General features: G+C 37.2%; 1 protein-coding gene across 3 annotated transcripts in view; it reads left to right on the top strand.

The window, feature by feature from the left end:
• The first annotated feature begins 1,887 nt into the window (after positions 1-1,887).
• Atrnl1 (attractin like 1) overlaps positions 1,888-16,910 on the top strand; it is a 725,103-nt gene continuing 710,080 nt past the window's right edge. Inside the window, exons 1-2 of one of the 3 annotated variants that reach the window (XM_058581325.1) lie at positions 1,888-2,477; positions 16,264-16,347. In XM_058581325.1, coding sequence (XP_058437308.1) covers positions 2,173-2,477; positions 16,264-16,347 — 389 coding nt within the window. In that variant the 5' untranslated portion in view covers positions 1,888-2,172. The remainder of the gene's footprint in view (positions 2,478-16,263; positions 16,348-16,910) is intronic. The other 2 variants (XM_046450211.2, XR_009227328.1) reach the window with 2 other exon arrangements.

Genomic DNA, 16,910 nt, shown 5'->3' on the forward strand with positions numbered 1-16,910 from the left:
GTTTTTTTTGTAGGATGTTGTGCTTCATTTCTTTTCCCATCCAAAGAAGTCTGTAAGAGGTATCCCAATGTGAAAAACATGTGCAAGTTAGGAATGGCCTGTCCAAAGTTTAGGCTTGAGTATCCTCAATTGCTGGTGCAGATATGAAGTGGAAATTATGATTTGTTATGTCAATGACAGACATGGTTTTCTTTTTCTCTTGCAAGGGAGTCACTTCTTTCTGGACCTCCTTGAGTCACCACTGAGGCATTTGCAAACTAAGTCAACACTGATATTTTTTATTCACCAAAGGAGAACAAAGCATCTGATAAAAGAAGCAGCTTGATAAATAGTGGAAAAAGCATGGAATTCAGAGGACTTGCATTTAAAGCTTCTGTTCATGACTTACTCCTAACCTGCCATTGACTAATCTTTCTGAGTTTCTTTCTTTATCTGCAAAATGGGGTTAATGGAGGATTTCATCTGCAAAGTGGGGATAATAGAGATTGAAAAAGATGACGCCAGCACATTATTCCCAAAATAAACACGAACTCTGTCTTAACAATAATATTATGACTGTGTGGTGACAACCAAAACTTTTCTCCTTTTGCCGTCAGAAATGTCCTTGGCAGATTTCACATTCTTGTTCATATTGCTTTTTCTTTGGTGGGGCTCCAGAACACTGCTGTAACTCGAGGATGCATAGCTGCAATTTGTGTTCTGCTTCCTTTCCCAAGGGTTCAAATAAAAAGCTCATGTGAAGAAGGCATAAAAGTACGGAGCAAAAATCTCAGTATATGCCATCAAATCTTGGAAAGTCATATAAAGGAAGAAAGATTGCCGCTGAGGAAGGGAAACGGCTCTTTTCTGGGCATGATTTCTGCTCCTCTGAAAAAAGCTCCGATGTTGCAAAAATTTTCAAGGCAGAATATCGTCCCAGATGGAGAAGGAAACACTGACAGGCAGAAAGGGAGACCGCAGGGTTCCGAGATAGCGTCGGGAAGGGGTGGCGCGCTGGGGGCTTAGAGCCTCTCAGTTCTTTGTTGGGGGCGGGGGAGTCGTGTTTCTATTGAAGAAATGGCTCCCCCTTGGAGAGGTCCCTCCACGGGAAGGCTCGCAGTCACTATCCCCCGCCCCTCCCTGTCCTTGCGGACCCTACAACGTGGTCAGACTGCGGTGCCTTTAAGACTTTTGCTAGCTGCACATGCTCAGCTCTTTGTGTGTGTGTAGTTGGAGTTTTTCTCTTTTAAGAAAAAAAGAAGAAATAGGCAGGAGGTTGGGCTGAAGGAAGGGAGAAGCGCTAGGAAAAAAGCGCTGCACTTTTGCAGCTGCAGACGGTGGACGCCAAGGGCTTCTTTTCTGTTGAAGCCCGTCTGGGTCTTTTATTTGTGAAGCCCGGGAGGCTCGCCCTGCGGGTGGGGCTGGCTTCTCCCGCGCGCCCAGCAAAGGGCAACGCGGGCGCGCGGGCCACACCTGGGGTCCAGCCGACCCTCTGCTCGCTGGCCACGCGGGGTGGGCGCGCGCGGGGGGAGTCCCAGGTCCCTGTCAGGGGCGGGGCGAGACCACCGCGCCGGGCAAGGGGGGAGCGCGCACACGCTCGGCGGTGCGGGGCCGCCCTGACGCTCTGCCGGTCAGGGCTGCGGCCCCAGAGCTGGCCAGCGGCACGGGAGAGAAAATGGCTGCTGGGGGGCAGCCGACCGCCCGGCGGACGGCCCGAGGCTGACCGCCCCTTCTCCGTCCCCCCCCTCCCGCGTGGGCGCGCCCACCTCGGGGCTCCCGCTCCGCCCCCGCCCTCCCGGGCGCGCGGCGCTCGGAGCCGAGGCAGTTGGCGCGGGCCGCGGGCGAGGCGGGGCCGCGCGCGGGGCCCCCTCCCCCGCGCAGCCAGGTCTCCTCCGGAGCGCCGGGCACAGCCTGCGACGCCTGCTCCCCGCCTCTGGTCCGGCCCCGGGCGCCGCGGCTGTGGGGTTGGCCCTCTGCGGACAAGGTCAGGAGGCTGGGCGGCGATGCACGAGTGCGGCTGGAAGCAGCCAAGCGGAGGCGACGGCGGTCGGGATCTGTCCCTCCTGACAAGAGAGCGGGACTGGGGCTGGCGCCGGTGAGGAGAAAGAGGAGAGGCGGCGGCGAGGTTCTCTGCGGCCGGGATTCCCCTCCGGAGCATCACTGTCCGCGCCCGCGAGCGCAGCCCAGCCGGGCATGGGCGCGGGGAAGATGGAGCCCGGGGGCCAGGCCCGCTTGGGCGCCCCGCAGCCGGCAGCCCCGGGGCTGTGGAGGGCTCGGCCGGCGGGCGGCGGCGGGGGCGCCTCCTCCTGGCTGCCGGACGGGAACAGCTGGCTGCTGTGCTATGGCTTCCTCTACCTGGCGCTCTACGCGCAGGTGTCCCAGTCTAAGCCGTGCGAGAGGACCGGCTCCTGCTTCTCTGGCCGCTGTGTCAACTCCACTTGCCTCTGCGACCCGGGCTGGGTGGGGGACCAGTGCCAGCACTGCCAGGGCAGGTTCAAGTAAGTGCCTTCGCTGGATCCCGACCCTCAGCCCCGTCCGGCTGCGGTCGCGGCTTTCCCCCCGGGCTGGGAGCGGGCGGGAGCGGGGCCCACGCTGCACCCCTGCTGCACCCCTCCGGCCGTGGGCGCCCTGAGGCTCTCCGGCCCGCGCGGGGTGCTGGCAGACGCTGGCAGACGCGCAGCGAAGGCTCCCCGGGCTTTCCAGATGCTCACAGCGACTTCTGATCCCCTGCACAGCAAGAACATTTTTCGCACCCAGTTACAGTGCCAAACACCATTTTCGTTAGGGCAGTGTTTTAAAAATGAGAAATTATGCAAGTAACTCATGAGATACATGTGCATTATGAAAAATTGGAACACAGAAGTGTAAAGGTTTTAAGTTGTGGTCTGCCGGTACTCCTCTCCCATCCTGCTCCTCTCTAGACGTGACCACTGCTGACGTTTTATTTAGTACCCAATGACCATAAGAAGTAGGGTTTATGATGGGCTTTCAAAGTGTCCAACTGTTCTAAGCGTTTTAGGTTATCCCATTTGCTCTTCACAATAATCCTATGACTTACAGGATTCCTATACTAGATACACAGAGAAATCAGGCAATGAATTTAAATAACTCGCTGAAGGTTACTCGTTAGAAATTGATGGGTCGTGATTCCAAATTATCCCAAAACTTTAGCCAGTAGGCGATGTTGACTTTGCTAGAGTAGGCTTATATTGAGGAATACATGGGTGACATTCTGTTAGGTAAAAGGATGAATACCTGGACTTATTTTGTGTGTGGTGAAGAAAATGAAGTTTTCAAACTGATTAATTAGCTAATCAGGTATTGTGTGGGAATTCAATCCGGGTTTTCAGAAGCTAAAGGTGTTAAAGGAGTTTGCTTCACTGAGATACTTTCTCCCTATTGGTTGATGCTTCTTAGGTTCCTGACCGTTATAAAAAGAATTGGGTAGGTGTTGGGGAGCAATAAATAATTAGTTGAGGCCATTAGTGTAGCCTTCTGACAACTTGCAGGTAACAGAAATTCAGCTTCTTAGCCTTCTAGATACTTAATCTGAAGTTTGCTGACTGGTTTATGGCTATGAAATTACACTATGTAGATTGCTAACATTTATTGTCAGGATGATAGCAAAATTTAGGTGAAGTGTCTTGGGCTCTAAGGCAAAGGTGAGGATATGGTTTACCTTATTAATATATTCTAGAATTTTCTTTTAGTTTTAAACAGAATATTTTTTATTTTCTTCCTTTCATTTTTGTTGTTGTTGGTTAAAGCAGTTCTCCTTAAACTCAATGTAAACATGTATGTTTTTAAAATGGCACTTTAAAGTTTTAGGTGGATTTTGCTATTTAAATTACAGCAAGGTTTTGGAAGTGAAATCTCAAAGTGCAGTTTTATGAAATTCATTTGTAGCAGTAGGTTAACTGTTTTCAGGGTTCATGATTTCACAAACTACAGTTTAAAATACATTTAAAATATTTACAAGAGGTGCTAATTAAAAGTTTGAAAAGTGTTTTAAGATGACAAAGATTTTATTGAACGGTGTCTTTAGTATAGACTTCCTTAAGTGTGTTTTTGCACTTTGATTATGACAAAAGCAGCCAGCCTCTTTACCTGCTTGGCAAGAGAGAATTTGAACATGTAAACTAGCAGTCAACAGTGAAAAGAGCTGCATTCATTTTTTGCATCCTTTTATATGTAAAGAGGAGATTGCTTGATTCATATGCAGTTTAGGGATATTGGCCTTTGTGTGGGTGGATTTGTTCTATTTTTCTAAAAAGGATGTAAATTGTCCTGAGAAGCTCATATAGTATCTATGTTTTATAGTAGGAGAACTTGTCAGCCTGTGACCTAGCAGCGTGCAACCTGACTAGCAGTTGTTGTCTCAGTTAGTAGGAGAGCTTACAGATCAAGTTAAAAGTAACCTATATAATATTGAGAGATGGTGTTTATAAACAAAATGTGTTATTGAGTATAAGGAGAATAGGTTTTTTAATGTTGATATGGTTATATGACAATAAACCTTGAACTAATCATTGAATACCCACAATTTCCTTGGAAGTTGTTATTTCCTACAATTCGTTGTACTCTGTTGGCAAATAGTTTTTCATTTCTCTGTGGAATACAAGCTATTAATTAGAGTAAATATAACTGGTGCAGCTATCTCTCTCTTGTATACTCTTAGGGGTAAAGAAGATGTATTTAATGTTATAGAGAAGAATCATATTTAGAAAAAAAGACTTGTTACTGGTAAAATGTACATGCTAAGCTATGAAAGGTTTACTCAAAGATAGTGATTTGTTTTTCCATTATTTGAATAGTAATACAGTGGGAAAGAATTTAACTAGAAGTTCTTACTTCACTAATCACCTTGAAAATCTTTTTATGAAACTGAAGGATAGCAGCCTTACAAACAGACATCAGAAATGATTGATCAATTTTGGTAAGCAGGTGTCAAAATTAATTGGTTGGTTCCATGGTAACTTAGCTATTTTCTACTGTAGAGTTTCACTAGGGAATAAAGTATCCTTCTTTACATTGGAAGATTGATGGTTGGGGGAAGAAATGCAGAAGCAAATATGGCATCACAAGTGATACTTCAGTTTCTATCATTGATTCCAGTCTTGTTTCCCTTTGAAAAGACTAAAACATTCACGATTACAGGCTATTCCTCACAAGGTAAAACAAATGAGCATGATCTTCATTCAGTTAAGACTAAAGGTCTTATGACTGAGAATCAGAAAGGACAGTACCAATTTGAAATATAATGAAGGTTATGATAGACTTTAATTCAAATTACATTTGAGTAGCTTAGTATAGAATTAGCTCTCCTAGCAAGTGCGAGGCCCTGGGTTCGATCCTCAGTACCACATAGAAATGAATAAATAAAGTAATTGTGTCCAACTAAGAAATAAATAAAAAAAAAGAATTAGCTAGAAAACATTTTGCTATAATCCATTTGAGTGAGCAACATTCTTTTTTTAGAATATAGTTTAGAATTATTTTTGTAAAATAGTTGAGATTCATATTTATATAAATTTCCATTTTGGTTCTTAGACATTTTCTTGCTAACGTGGGACTTATAATAATTCTAATTTCTTTAGGTAAACAAAATAACCTAATGTTCTAAGATTGGAAAACATCTCACTATATTGCGAATTATTTATGAATGTAAGTTTATTATATTTATTGAATGTTTTCCTAAAATTACCTGTTTTATCAATATATAAAATTTTAAAAAATGTCTTAGATTACTCAGACTTGGATACTGAATTTCACATGTTTATAATGAAACTATTTCTGGTGACAGCAAAATGAAGATATAATGTCAGAAATTAGGTTATTGTAAACAAAGATAGACAGGATTAAATGTGTAAACATTTTTCTAAGATGTGTTTAAAAAACACAAGGAATTCTTTCTATTAATTGTAGGGAAACTCTCAGTAACTATAATAAAGTTAAACAGAATGTTCCTTGTCCACAGGTCTTTACTTCAAAGTAAGAGTCTAATAGATAATTTATATTGATGGATTCCTTTTACATTATACACACAATAGGAATAGAAAATAATTCAAATGGACTCTTTCTAGGATTACAAATTGATACAGTGGGATTTTGAAGAAAGGTGTTTCTGTGATTTGACACCTTTGACAGATAAGAGGCACCCCTCTTTTATTCCTTTTTGTTTTTAAAAGTTCCTTGAAAAGTGTTTCTTTCCTTTTGGCTTCAGGCATTTTATATGGTTTACTTCTTTGAGCCTCTTTTCCTGCCTGATCTTTGCTTGGATAAAAACTGATTAGCCTTCTAATATTAACTATTACTTCCTCTTTTTTTTTTAGAGAGAGAGAGAAAGAGAGAATTTTTTAATATTTATTTTTCAGTTTTCAGTGGACACAACATCTTTTATTTTTATGTAGTGCTGAGGATCAAACCCAGCGCCCTGCGTATGCCAGGCGAGCGCACTACCACTTGAGCCACATCCCCAGCCCAACTATTACTTCTTTTTTTTAAAAAATATTTTTATTAGTTATTGATGTCACTTTATTTATTTATTTGTTTTATATGTGGTGCTGAGAATCGAACCCAATGTCTCTCACATGCCAGGCAAATGCTCTATCACTGAGCCACAACCCCAGCCCCTTAACTATTACTTCTTAAGTACTACTTTCTTTAAAAAGGAGGCTTCTCTGACTCCTGAGATTAGGTTATACGTTGTTTATTTTTTAAAAATTTATTTAATTTTTGGGCTGGGGTTGTGGCTCAGTAGTAGAGTGCTTGCTTCACGTGTGTGAGGCACTGGGTTCAATTCTCAGCACCACATATGAAAATAAGTGAATAAAATAAAGGTCCATTAACAAATTAAAAAAAACTATTAAAAATTTATTTAATTTTTAATTGTAGGTAGATACAATACCTTTATTTTTATTTATTTGTTTTTATGTGGTTCTGAGGATTGAAGCCAGTGCTTTATAGGTGCCAGGCATGTATTCTACCACTGACCTACAACCCCAGCCACACATTATTATATACTCTTAAAGCACAAATTTTCCTTCTTAGTACTTTGAAAATGAAGGACTTTAATTACAGGTGTAATATCTTTAAGTTATTTTGAAGAGTTACTAAAGTATAATGACATAACAATAAACTGTACAGTTTAAAATGTACAATGTGAAATTTTTAAAGTTTGTAATCTTAAGTTTTGTATTTTTTGTATATCTATATATCTATATATATCTGAAATTACCACCACAATAAAAATCATAAAAGATATTAGTCACATCAAAAGCTTTAAATACCTCGTTTTCCTTCTAATTGCTTGTTCCTGTCCCTGGATAACTATGCATCTATTGTCTCTTGATATATATTTGTTTGTATTTTCTAGAATTTTATATAAGTGGACTCCTACATTATGTACTTCATTTTGCTTAGCTTCTAGGTACAGTGTATTTATTTTGAGATTCATCAATGGTTATCAGTAGACTATTTCTTTTTATTTATGAATACTGTCCCAGTGTGTGGATACACCACAATTTGTTTGTCCCTTCACCTGCTGATGGGTGTTTAGATTGTTTCTAATTTTTGGCTTTTCCTTATAAAATTTCTCTGAACTTTCATTTACAAGTCTTGGAATGGACATGTATTTTCATTTCTCTTGGGGAAATACCTAAGAGTGGAATGGCTGGATCATATGGCATATATATAAATATATAAATATATATTTATATATTTTTAACTTTTAAAAGAAACTGGCAAACTGTTTCCCAAAGTAGTTCTATCATTTGTGTTCCCACCAGTGTGTGAATGTTCTGGTTAATTCACAGCCTCACCAATACTTGTTGTGGTTAGTCTTTTTAAACTTTAGCAATTGTAGTAGATGAGTGATACTTCATTGGGGTTTAATTTTCATTTTCCAAAGAATAATGATGTTTAGTATTTCATTGTGTGTTTACTTGCTATCTGTAGATTTTCTTTAGTGACTTGTCTGTTCAAATCTTTTACACAATAATTTTTTTTCTTACTATTGATTTTTATGTGTTCTTTATATTTTCTGTATACTGCTGCAGTCTGGCTGCAGCAAAATAACCGGGGGGTGATGAACAACTTGTGTAGATTGATACAGCAGGAGTAGGAGCCATTTATTGTAGGACAGGAGCAGTATTTATACATTCCACACAGCTTATCTTAATTAGCATAAACTAGATACATCAGTCAACCAATAAGAAATCTCCACACTTAATGGCTCACTGGCATTACTTCACAAACCACTCCTTCTGGCATTTTGCCAGGCGCCATCCAGACTTGTTTACAGACTCTAACAGTATACTACTTTCTTATCATTTGGAGGTACTTTCTGCCATTCTGGAGCTGTCTTTTCATTGTTCTAACAGTGTTGTTCAAAGAACATAAGTTTGAAGTTTCATTGGTTTTGGTGTTGGAGTTAATGCTGGTCCCATAGAGTGAGCTGGGACTTTCCTGATTATTTGCTGGAAAAGTTTGTGTGAATGTGGCATTATTTCTTCATTATGTGCTTGGTAGAATTTATACACACACACACACACACACACACACACACAGACGTGTGTGTGTGTATATATATAATATATGGATTTATAAACTACTAATTCAATTTATTTATTTAATATGTATCAGGCAATATGACCTGGATTCTTTAACATTTATTGTCATGATATTGTCAGTTTTGGTAAATATTCCATGACATGTGGTGAGGGCTCTGCTATTGATAGTGTAGTGTTGTATAGTTTTATTTAGCTCAAGTTAGTTGATAGTTCAAATCTTCTAAAACTTTTCTGATTTTCTGTCTGCTTTGTTGGTTGTTGAGAAAAGTGCATTGAAATCTTACATAATAATTTTGTATTTACCTATTTCTCCCTGCAGTTGCATCTGTTTTTGCTTCATGTATTTTGAAACTCCATTAGGTACATAAAATTTTTGATTATGTTCTTTTGGTAAATTGATCCCTTTAACATCATGAAATGACCATTTTTGAAAACACTATCCCTTTTCCACTGATGTCTTTGCATCTTTGTTGAAAATTAATAGAATATTTTTACCTTCATATCTATTTTTGACTCTATTATGCTCCATTCATCCAAGTGTTTGTCTTTTTTTATGAATTCCCCACTGGCTTTATAACCGTATCTTTATAGTAAGTCTTGAAATTAGATAATGAGATTCCTCCAACTTTATTCTTAATTTTGAGAGTTCACTTGGTTATTCTAGCTCACTTGCTTTTCCATATAAATTTTAGAATTATTTTGTCAATTTCTAAAAAAAAAATCTTGTTGGGATTTTGGTTGAGACTGTGTTGCTGTAATAGGTCATTTTGGGAAGAATTGATAATCTAGATAATATTGAATTTTCTGGTTCATCAGTACAGAATATTTCTTCATTTATTTAGACTTTCATTCATTTTTTTTAACATCAATATTTTGTAGTTTTCAGATACAAATCCTGGATGTATTTCATTAGATTTATATTGAAATAAATTTTTAATGTGTTTGTAATTGCTAGTATTTCTTTTGTTTTCAATTCCATTTGTTTGTTAACTTTGAAAGGATAGTAAGGGAATATTATAAACAACCTTATGCCCGTAAATTTGCAAACTTAGATGAAATGGACCAATTCTCTATATGACGCGAGTTATCAAAACTCACTCAAAATGAAATAAATAAGATAAATATTCCTACATCTATTAAAGGAATTAAATCCACAGTTGCAAACCTTCTCCCCAAAGAAAATTTCAAGCCCAGAGACATCACTGGTGAATTTTACCAAATATTCAAGAACTTTATACCAGTTCTACAGAAAACAGAATTAAGTTATTAAGTTGATAAGGCTAGAATTACCATGATAAGAAAACCAGAAACACAGCAAGAAGAGCAGTATCTCATGTAAACACAGAAGCAGTAGTCTTTTTGTGAGGCCCTATGTTCAATCTCCAGTGTCACAAAAAAATCTTCAGCAAAGTATTAATTCAAATCTAGCAAAACATAAAAAACATAGTATATTGTGACCAATCATTTGAAAAATTCTCTTTGCTGGTATTCTTTCTTTATTCCTAATATTGGTTAGTTTATGCTTAGTTTCTTCTTGTTTATTTTAAAAAGACATTTGTCAATATTATTGATATTTTTGGAGATTATGTTTGGTTTCATTGACTTCTGCTGTTTTCACTTTCATTTATGCTGTTTCATTGTATTTTAATTTGATTTTCTTATTCTAGTTTCTTAAAGTGAAAGCTTAGATCCTTAGATATATTTCTTTCTTTTTAATAAAATAGTTTTAACATTATGTGGGTTCTTTTAAACATTGCTTTAGCTGCCTCTCACATATTTTGATATATTTTGTTTTCATTCAGTTCAACATGCTAATTTTCCTTGTGATACCTTCTTTGATTTATGGCTTATATATAATTATGTGGTTTAATTTACCAGAGATTTTTTTCCATTATGTCCAAAAATATTCCATGTGTGATTCCACTTCTTGCAAATCTGTTGTAACTTATTTTCTGGACAAAACATGGTATATTTTGGTGATACTGCATGGCAGTTGAAGTGAGCGTGTCTGCTGCTGAGCATCCTTCAGGTCTTTTGCTTTTCTGCCCATACTCTGTTTACTTGTTCTATTTATAACAGAGGAGTGTTGATGTTGCCAACCATAATTGTGAATACACCTGTTTGTGGCTGCATTTCTTTTGGTCTTACGTCTTGTATTTTGAAGCTTTTTGGTAGGTGTGTGTATAATTAGGTGGTTTGTGTTCTTGGTGAACAGACCTCCTCTTTGTAATTGATGATTCTTTGGTAATTGCTGAAGAACAGTGGCTGTGAATCCACTTAACCCACAGATGCAGACTGATAGACAATATCTACAACGTTAAAGTGCTGAAAACTTTAGGTTATTGGTTTTAGAAACATTCATCCTATTTTGTCCTGCTAGCAATTTGAAGATGGGATTGTGAGTGATTTGAAGAAGGAATACAACATTTTGAATGGGTGCTTTATTAATAATACTAACAGAAGTTGTGATATTCTCTTCTTGTACTCTAGTAAAGTCATCTTGGGTCCCATCCCACTTTGGAGGTCACTCTATACAAATCATATCCTGACCACAGAATCATTGCCCAAGTTGGTTTAACAGTAGTACTTGGGTTGGCCATCACCATATACTAGCTAAAATCTCTCTGCAAACTGAAGGATTAACAGAGTGAAGAGAAAACACACAGATTGAGAGAAAATATTTTTAAGTCATATATCAGATAAAGGGCTCATATCCAAAATGATTAAAGAACTCAAACTATTTAATAATAAGAAAACATCCAGGTGTGGTGGTGCATGTCTATGATTCTAGTGACCTGGGAGGGTGAGACAGGAGGATTGCAAGTTTGAGACTAGCCTCAGAAAATTATGGTATATTTGGTGATACTGCATGTCAGTTGAAGTGAGAGCATGGTATATCTTGGTGATACTGCATGGTAGTTGAAGTAAGCGTGAGTTTCAAAAGAAAAAATAAAAAAGGGCTGGGAACATGGCTCAGTGGTAAAGTGCCCCTGGGTTCAATCTCCAGTACCAAAAAAATCCCCCCCAAAACAGAACACAACAAAACAAAACAAAAAACAACAAAAACAAACAAAATACTCCACTAAATAATAAAGAAAACAGGGGTTGGGGTTGTGGCTTAGTGGTAGAGCGCTTGCCTAGCACATGTGAGACCCTGGGTTCGATCCTCAGCACCACATAAAAATAAATAAATAAAATAAAGGTATTATGTCCGGCTACAACTAAAAAAAAAAAAATGAAGAAAACAAATAACTGTATTAAAATAGGAAAAGAACTTGAATAGACATTTCTCAAAATAAGACATATAAAAAGCCAAAAAACAGATAAAAAGAAAAAGTTGTTCAAAAAGTTGTTCACCATTAATCATTAGGGAAATGCAAACTAAAACCACAATGAGATATTACCCCATACCTTTTAAAATGACTGTTGTCAAAAAAAATGAAAGATAACAAGTGTTGGCCAGGTTGTGGAGAAAAGTATGCCCCTACACACTATTAGTGGGATTATAAATTAGTAAATTGGCCATTTTGGAAAATAATAGGGAGGTTCCACAAAGAATTGAAAATAAAATTATCATATGATCCAATAGTCCCATATTTGGGAATACATTCAAAGAGATTGAAATCAGTATTCTGAAGAGATGTCTTCACCCCCTATTCATTACAGCAGTATTTCTAATAGCCAAGATTGGGAAGAACCTAAGTGACCATCAACAAATAAAAAAGTGGCATATATACACAGAAGAACTCTTACTGAGCCTTAAAAATGGATGAATGGAATTATGTTATTTGTTATACCATGGATGAATCTAAAGGATATTATAGAAAAGTAAAATAAGTCAGACACAGCAAGACAAATAACTCATAATCTCACTTAATGGAATCTAAAAATTTGAATTCATGGAAGTAGGGAGCAGCTTGGTGGTAACCAGAAGCTGAGGGATTGGGTTGGGTAGGAAGGAGAAAAAGTTGTTCAAAAGGGGGAGGTTTCAGTTTGGAGGAGTAAGTCCTGGTGTTCTATTGCACAACACGGTGACTATAGTTAGTGTAGATTTCAAAATTGCTAAAGGACTGGATTTTAATTGTTCTCATCACATACAAATGATGAGTATGTGAGGTGATGGGTATTTTAATTAGTCTGATTTACTCAGTTCACAGTGTATACATGTATTGAAGCATTACTTTGTACAACAAATATGTACAACTATTATTTGCCAAAGGAGGTTAAGAAAAAAAAAAGAATCAATAAACCAGCAAATAGTATTTAAACTAGCAAACCTATTTTAAAAGGATGTCCATTTGAGGATGACTTACAATGGCGACCATGTATAAAGACTGTCCTGATTGAATTTGATTATTCCTTGATTGTGGCAATCTACCATACTTAGATTTGAATTGGCAAAGAGAAAATCTCTTGGTGGTAGATGAAGGGAATGGTAGGCTCTTGGTAGGATTGTTAGTGCTAGGGATGAGAGGTGAAGGTAGGGAGAATGAATAGGGTGTGTAGTTTTCAGATTTTCCTGTTGTGTACATTCAGTGGGGAGGCATAACAGCTCCTTCCCTCTTACAGTGCAGAGAGAAGGGCTATTGTAGCTCCCAGAGTGTATGTTTCTTTGGAGGAAGGATTTTTTTTCAATTTGAACTAAGGGCAAGGTATTGGGAACATAGGACAGAACTGGGTAGTTGGAGGACGTAGGGTGATAGAAAATAGACTGTAGGGTCAGAAACATGGGCAGAGGATAAATTAGAAGCATCATGATTGCTTAGTACTGTGATGCTGGGGGACTTTTTTTTTTTTTGTGGCAGTAGAGAGAGGAGGTGATTCCCTCATCTGCAGTTTGGGAGGTATATTCCCAGCTAGGATGGTGGTAGATTAAATTGTGGGTGATATTTGGAAAGTAGGGCTGCCTACTTTTAAATTTCCAGCTTTATTTCCTTATAAAAAGAGTTATATATTTCTTAACTATTTATTAAGGTGCTGTTTGAATATACTAAACTTTTATTCCTTCTTTTTAAAAGAAATTGAAATAAAAGTAGCTAGGAAGGTAGGTTCATGGAACAAATTAAAATTTTCTTTAAAATTAAGTCCCTGAGGCACAAAACTATTTATCACATAGGCTGAAAATATGTTTGTACTTTAAATTGAGACTTATAATTTGTAACATTAGATTCAGCTCTTGATTTTGGAAGGTTTCACAATTTAAATTACAACAGTATTTTGATTTTAAAGGTAATTTGTTACAACTTAAGTTAGAAACTGACAAGGATTTGTTGATGAGCCATAAAGAGCACATTTTTTTTTAAACAGGATTTGCTCTTTTGTTATCTTGCTTTTCTATTAGTATGGAAGTAATATATGGCTTTGAGGTTGTAATAAGGAAATTTCTAAATTTTTCTTAATGTTCTCTATTTGTTAAGACATTACCTTCCTTGTTTCCTTTATTTTTTTTGTCTTGTATTTCTGATAGTTCTTTAAGGCAGTTGATTTACAGTATTTGCCTACCCATGTCTATGTTTCCTCAGGGAGAGTTTTATTAATTTCTCCTTTGACCAAGCCATGCTTTATTATTTCTTTGCATGTTGTGTGTCTATCTATCTATTTTTTTTTTGCCAGAAATGGGACATTTAATCTTTATAATATGATAGCTAGAAATCACAGTTCTTCCCTATCCCCAGGGTTTGTTTTTGTTGTTAATTTCTAAAATATTCCATAATGACTGTATTCTTTATTGAGTGTGATTTTTGAAGTCTCCACTCATTTAGCTAGTGGTTTGCTAGTATTTTGACAGATTTCTTTGATTGTCTAGAGCCAAGAAATAATGAAAACCTCCTGAGTCTTTGCAGATCAGCTCTGTGTTGTGGTATAGTCTTGAGTGTGTAGCTAGGTTACTTACAACCCTGCCTTCAGAGCCCTTCAACAAAGATGGAGGTACTGGATTTAAGAAGTAAGTCTGAAGTGTATAGGAATGGTAAGGTGGTTTTAGAGGATATGAATATAGTGAGTGTAGCACAAACAACATCAGCTACTGCACTGAGTTGTGTCCATTTTGAACTATGTGAGATAATATCAAATTATGTTCTAAAGTAGTTGTACAGATTTATTCTTATTAGAGTTTTTTTTTTTCCCCACCTCCTTTCCAGTATTTGGTATCTTCATTATTTTCATTTCCAGCCATTCTGTTGTGTGCAAAGTATTATGTTACTATTATGATTTTATTTTGCATATCTTTGATTATTAGGGTACTGGTTTGGATTCATTTAGGAAATAATCATAATTTTAACAGGAAAAGTTTAATGTAAATGAGAATTAACAGAATGAATGGAGATAGGAGAAAATGGCTTGTAAGAACTGGAGAACTCTGAAGAAGGCGGAAATAATAGATACAAGGAACAGCCACTGCTGCTTTAATGGCCCAGATAGAAAACCCAAGAACCCCTCCTCCTCTCAGCCTGAGACCCACTCTTGCTGGGAAGGCATGGCTGTGATTTAATGAATGGGAGAAAAGTCAGTTCAGGGCTGCACTGGTGAGACTTGCTTATCATTTTCACTGTAGAACTTGCTATAAAGGCATTATTTAGAATGTTGAGGAAAACTGTTCATGGGGAGGTGTCTCACTGTGGGCATTTTGCTACAAAATTGCCTTAGAGTAAATGCCCTGGGAGACTGTTGTTAACTGGGTGTTGTTGACCAATGTGTACTATAGGAGTCTGGTGCTGGAGAAACCATAGGAGCTGCTTGAGCACACTGGAACCAGTAAGAAAGACCCTTTCCTCCTGCAGTCTCTCCTGGGCACTCTACTGACAAAGCATGCCAGCTTAAATTCTTGCCATCTGGCAAAGAAAAAGATATTTAAAGGGCCCAGATCTATTTTCGCAGAGTAGGCAAATAGGATGAATTTGGAGGTGAGAGGCAACAGATGGATAACTGGCACAGTGCACACTTTGATGATTCAGCTTCCATAAGCAACCTTCTGAACATATTTAAATTCCCCAACCACAACTAACAACACTATTTCTACTTAAGAAGTCACATTTCTTAAAAGTGAAAAAAGTTCTTACCTTTCCAGAAAATGAGGAAACATAGTCTCCAAGTCATTGTATTGATCATTGGTTATATTAATTTTTTTTCATTTTCAGTCATAGTCACAGTGACTATTCTATCCAAAGATTAAATTATAAAGTTAACTTCCAGTAACTTGTATCTAAAATAAAATAGTCAAGGAGAGAGAGAGAAAAAATATATATAATATAACAAGCAAATTGAAACCATGCAATTCTATCATGGGCCTTGTTTCTATAACTGGTTACAATGCCATGATTTGTATATGTCTGCAGTTTTGTTCTTCTACCATCTGTTCCATTGGAATTTTACCCTGTGGAATGACCTGATCTTGCCCTAAGTATATCTGTTTTATTGCATGCATTTCATAACATCAATAATTAGAGTATCTTGTGAGTTTGTTCCTATTGTTTATTACTTCTTATTTTGTTGTCTTGTATTTTTCTTATGCCTAATTTAAGTAATTAAAGTAAATTGTCACATTCTCTCAGAAATATGGCAATTTGAAAGTTTTCTTAGGTTGTAAATATATCTTATATTTTGAAAACAGCTGTCCTATTTCTTTGGCTTAATGATATTTTGAACTTTCTCATACTACTTTATTATGTCTTAAAGTTACTTTAAGGTAATTATTTTCATAACTTTTCCTTTCTAGGTTAACAGAACCTTCCGGATATTTAACTGATGGTCCAATTAACTATAAGTATAAAACTAAATGTACATGGCTAATTGAAGGCTAGTAAGTATACAATTTGAGTTGAATTAATTTTATTCTAAAAGATAAAAATGATTATTTAATGCCATTAAATGGTATAAAAAGTATTTTTATTAAAAAGTATAATTTTATATTTTATAGTTTAATTGCTTATTAACATTATTTTCATAATGTTTTTGATGGGATTTACAATTTTTAGAAATCATATTTTATAAATTACAGTACCCCTTCACTTGTGATATTCGAATAGATATATGTGTGGGGCTGGGGATGTGGCTCAAGCAGTAATGGGCTCGCCTGGCATGCACGGGTCACTGGGTTCGATCCTCAGCACCACATAAAAATAAAAAATAAAGATGTTGTGTCCACTGAAAACTGAAAAATAAATTATATATATATATATATATATATATATATATAAAGAATAGATATATGTGTGTGTGTGTATAAATAATTTTTGAGTTACTATGGCATTAAATAGGCATTTTTGGTGCTTTTAAAGCATCTTGTTATGGAATTAAAAACTCCATAGAAAGTCTAAAAATATTCCATGGTGACTTATGCCATTGGTTTATATTATTCAGCAT

The sequence above is a fragment of the Marmota monax genome, unplaced genomic scaffold, assembly GCF_021218885.2.
Source record: "Marmota monax isolate L192 unplaced genomic scaffold, Marmota_monax_Labrador192_F-V1.1 WCK01_AAM20220418_F8-fsc00004, whole genome shotgun sequence".
In the NCBI taxonomy this organism is placed as follows: domain Eukaryota; kingdom Metazoa; phylum Chordata; class Mammalia; order Rodentia; family Sciuridae; genus Marmota; species Marmota monax.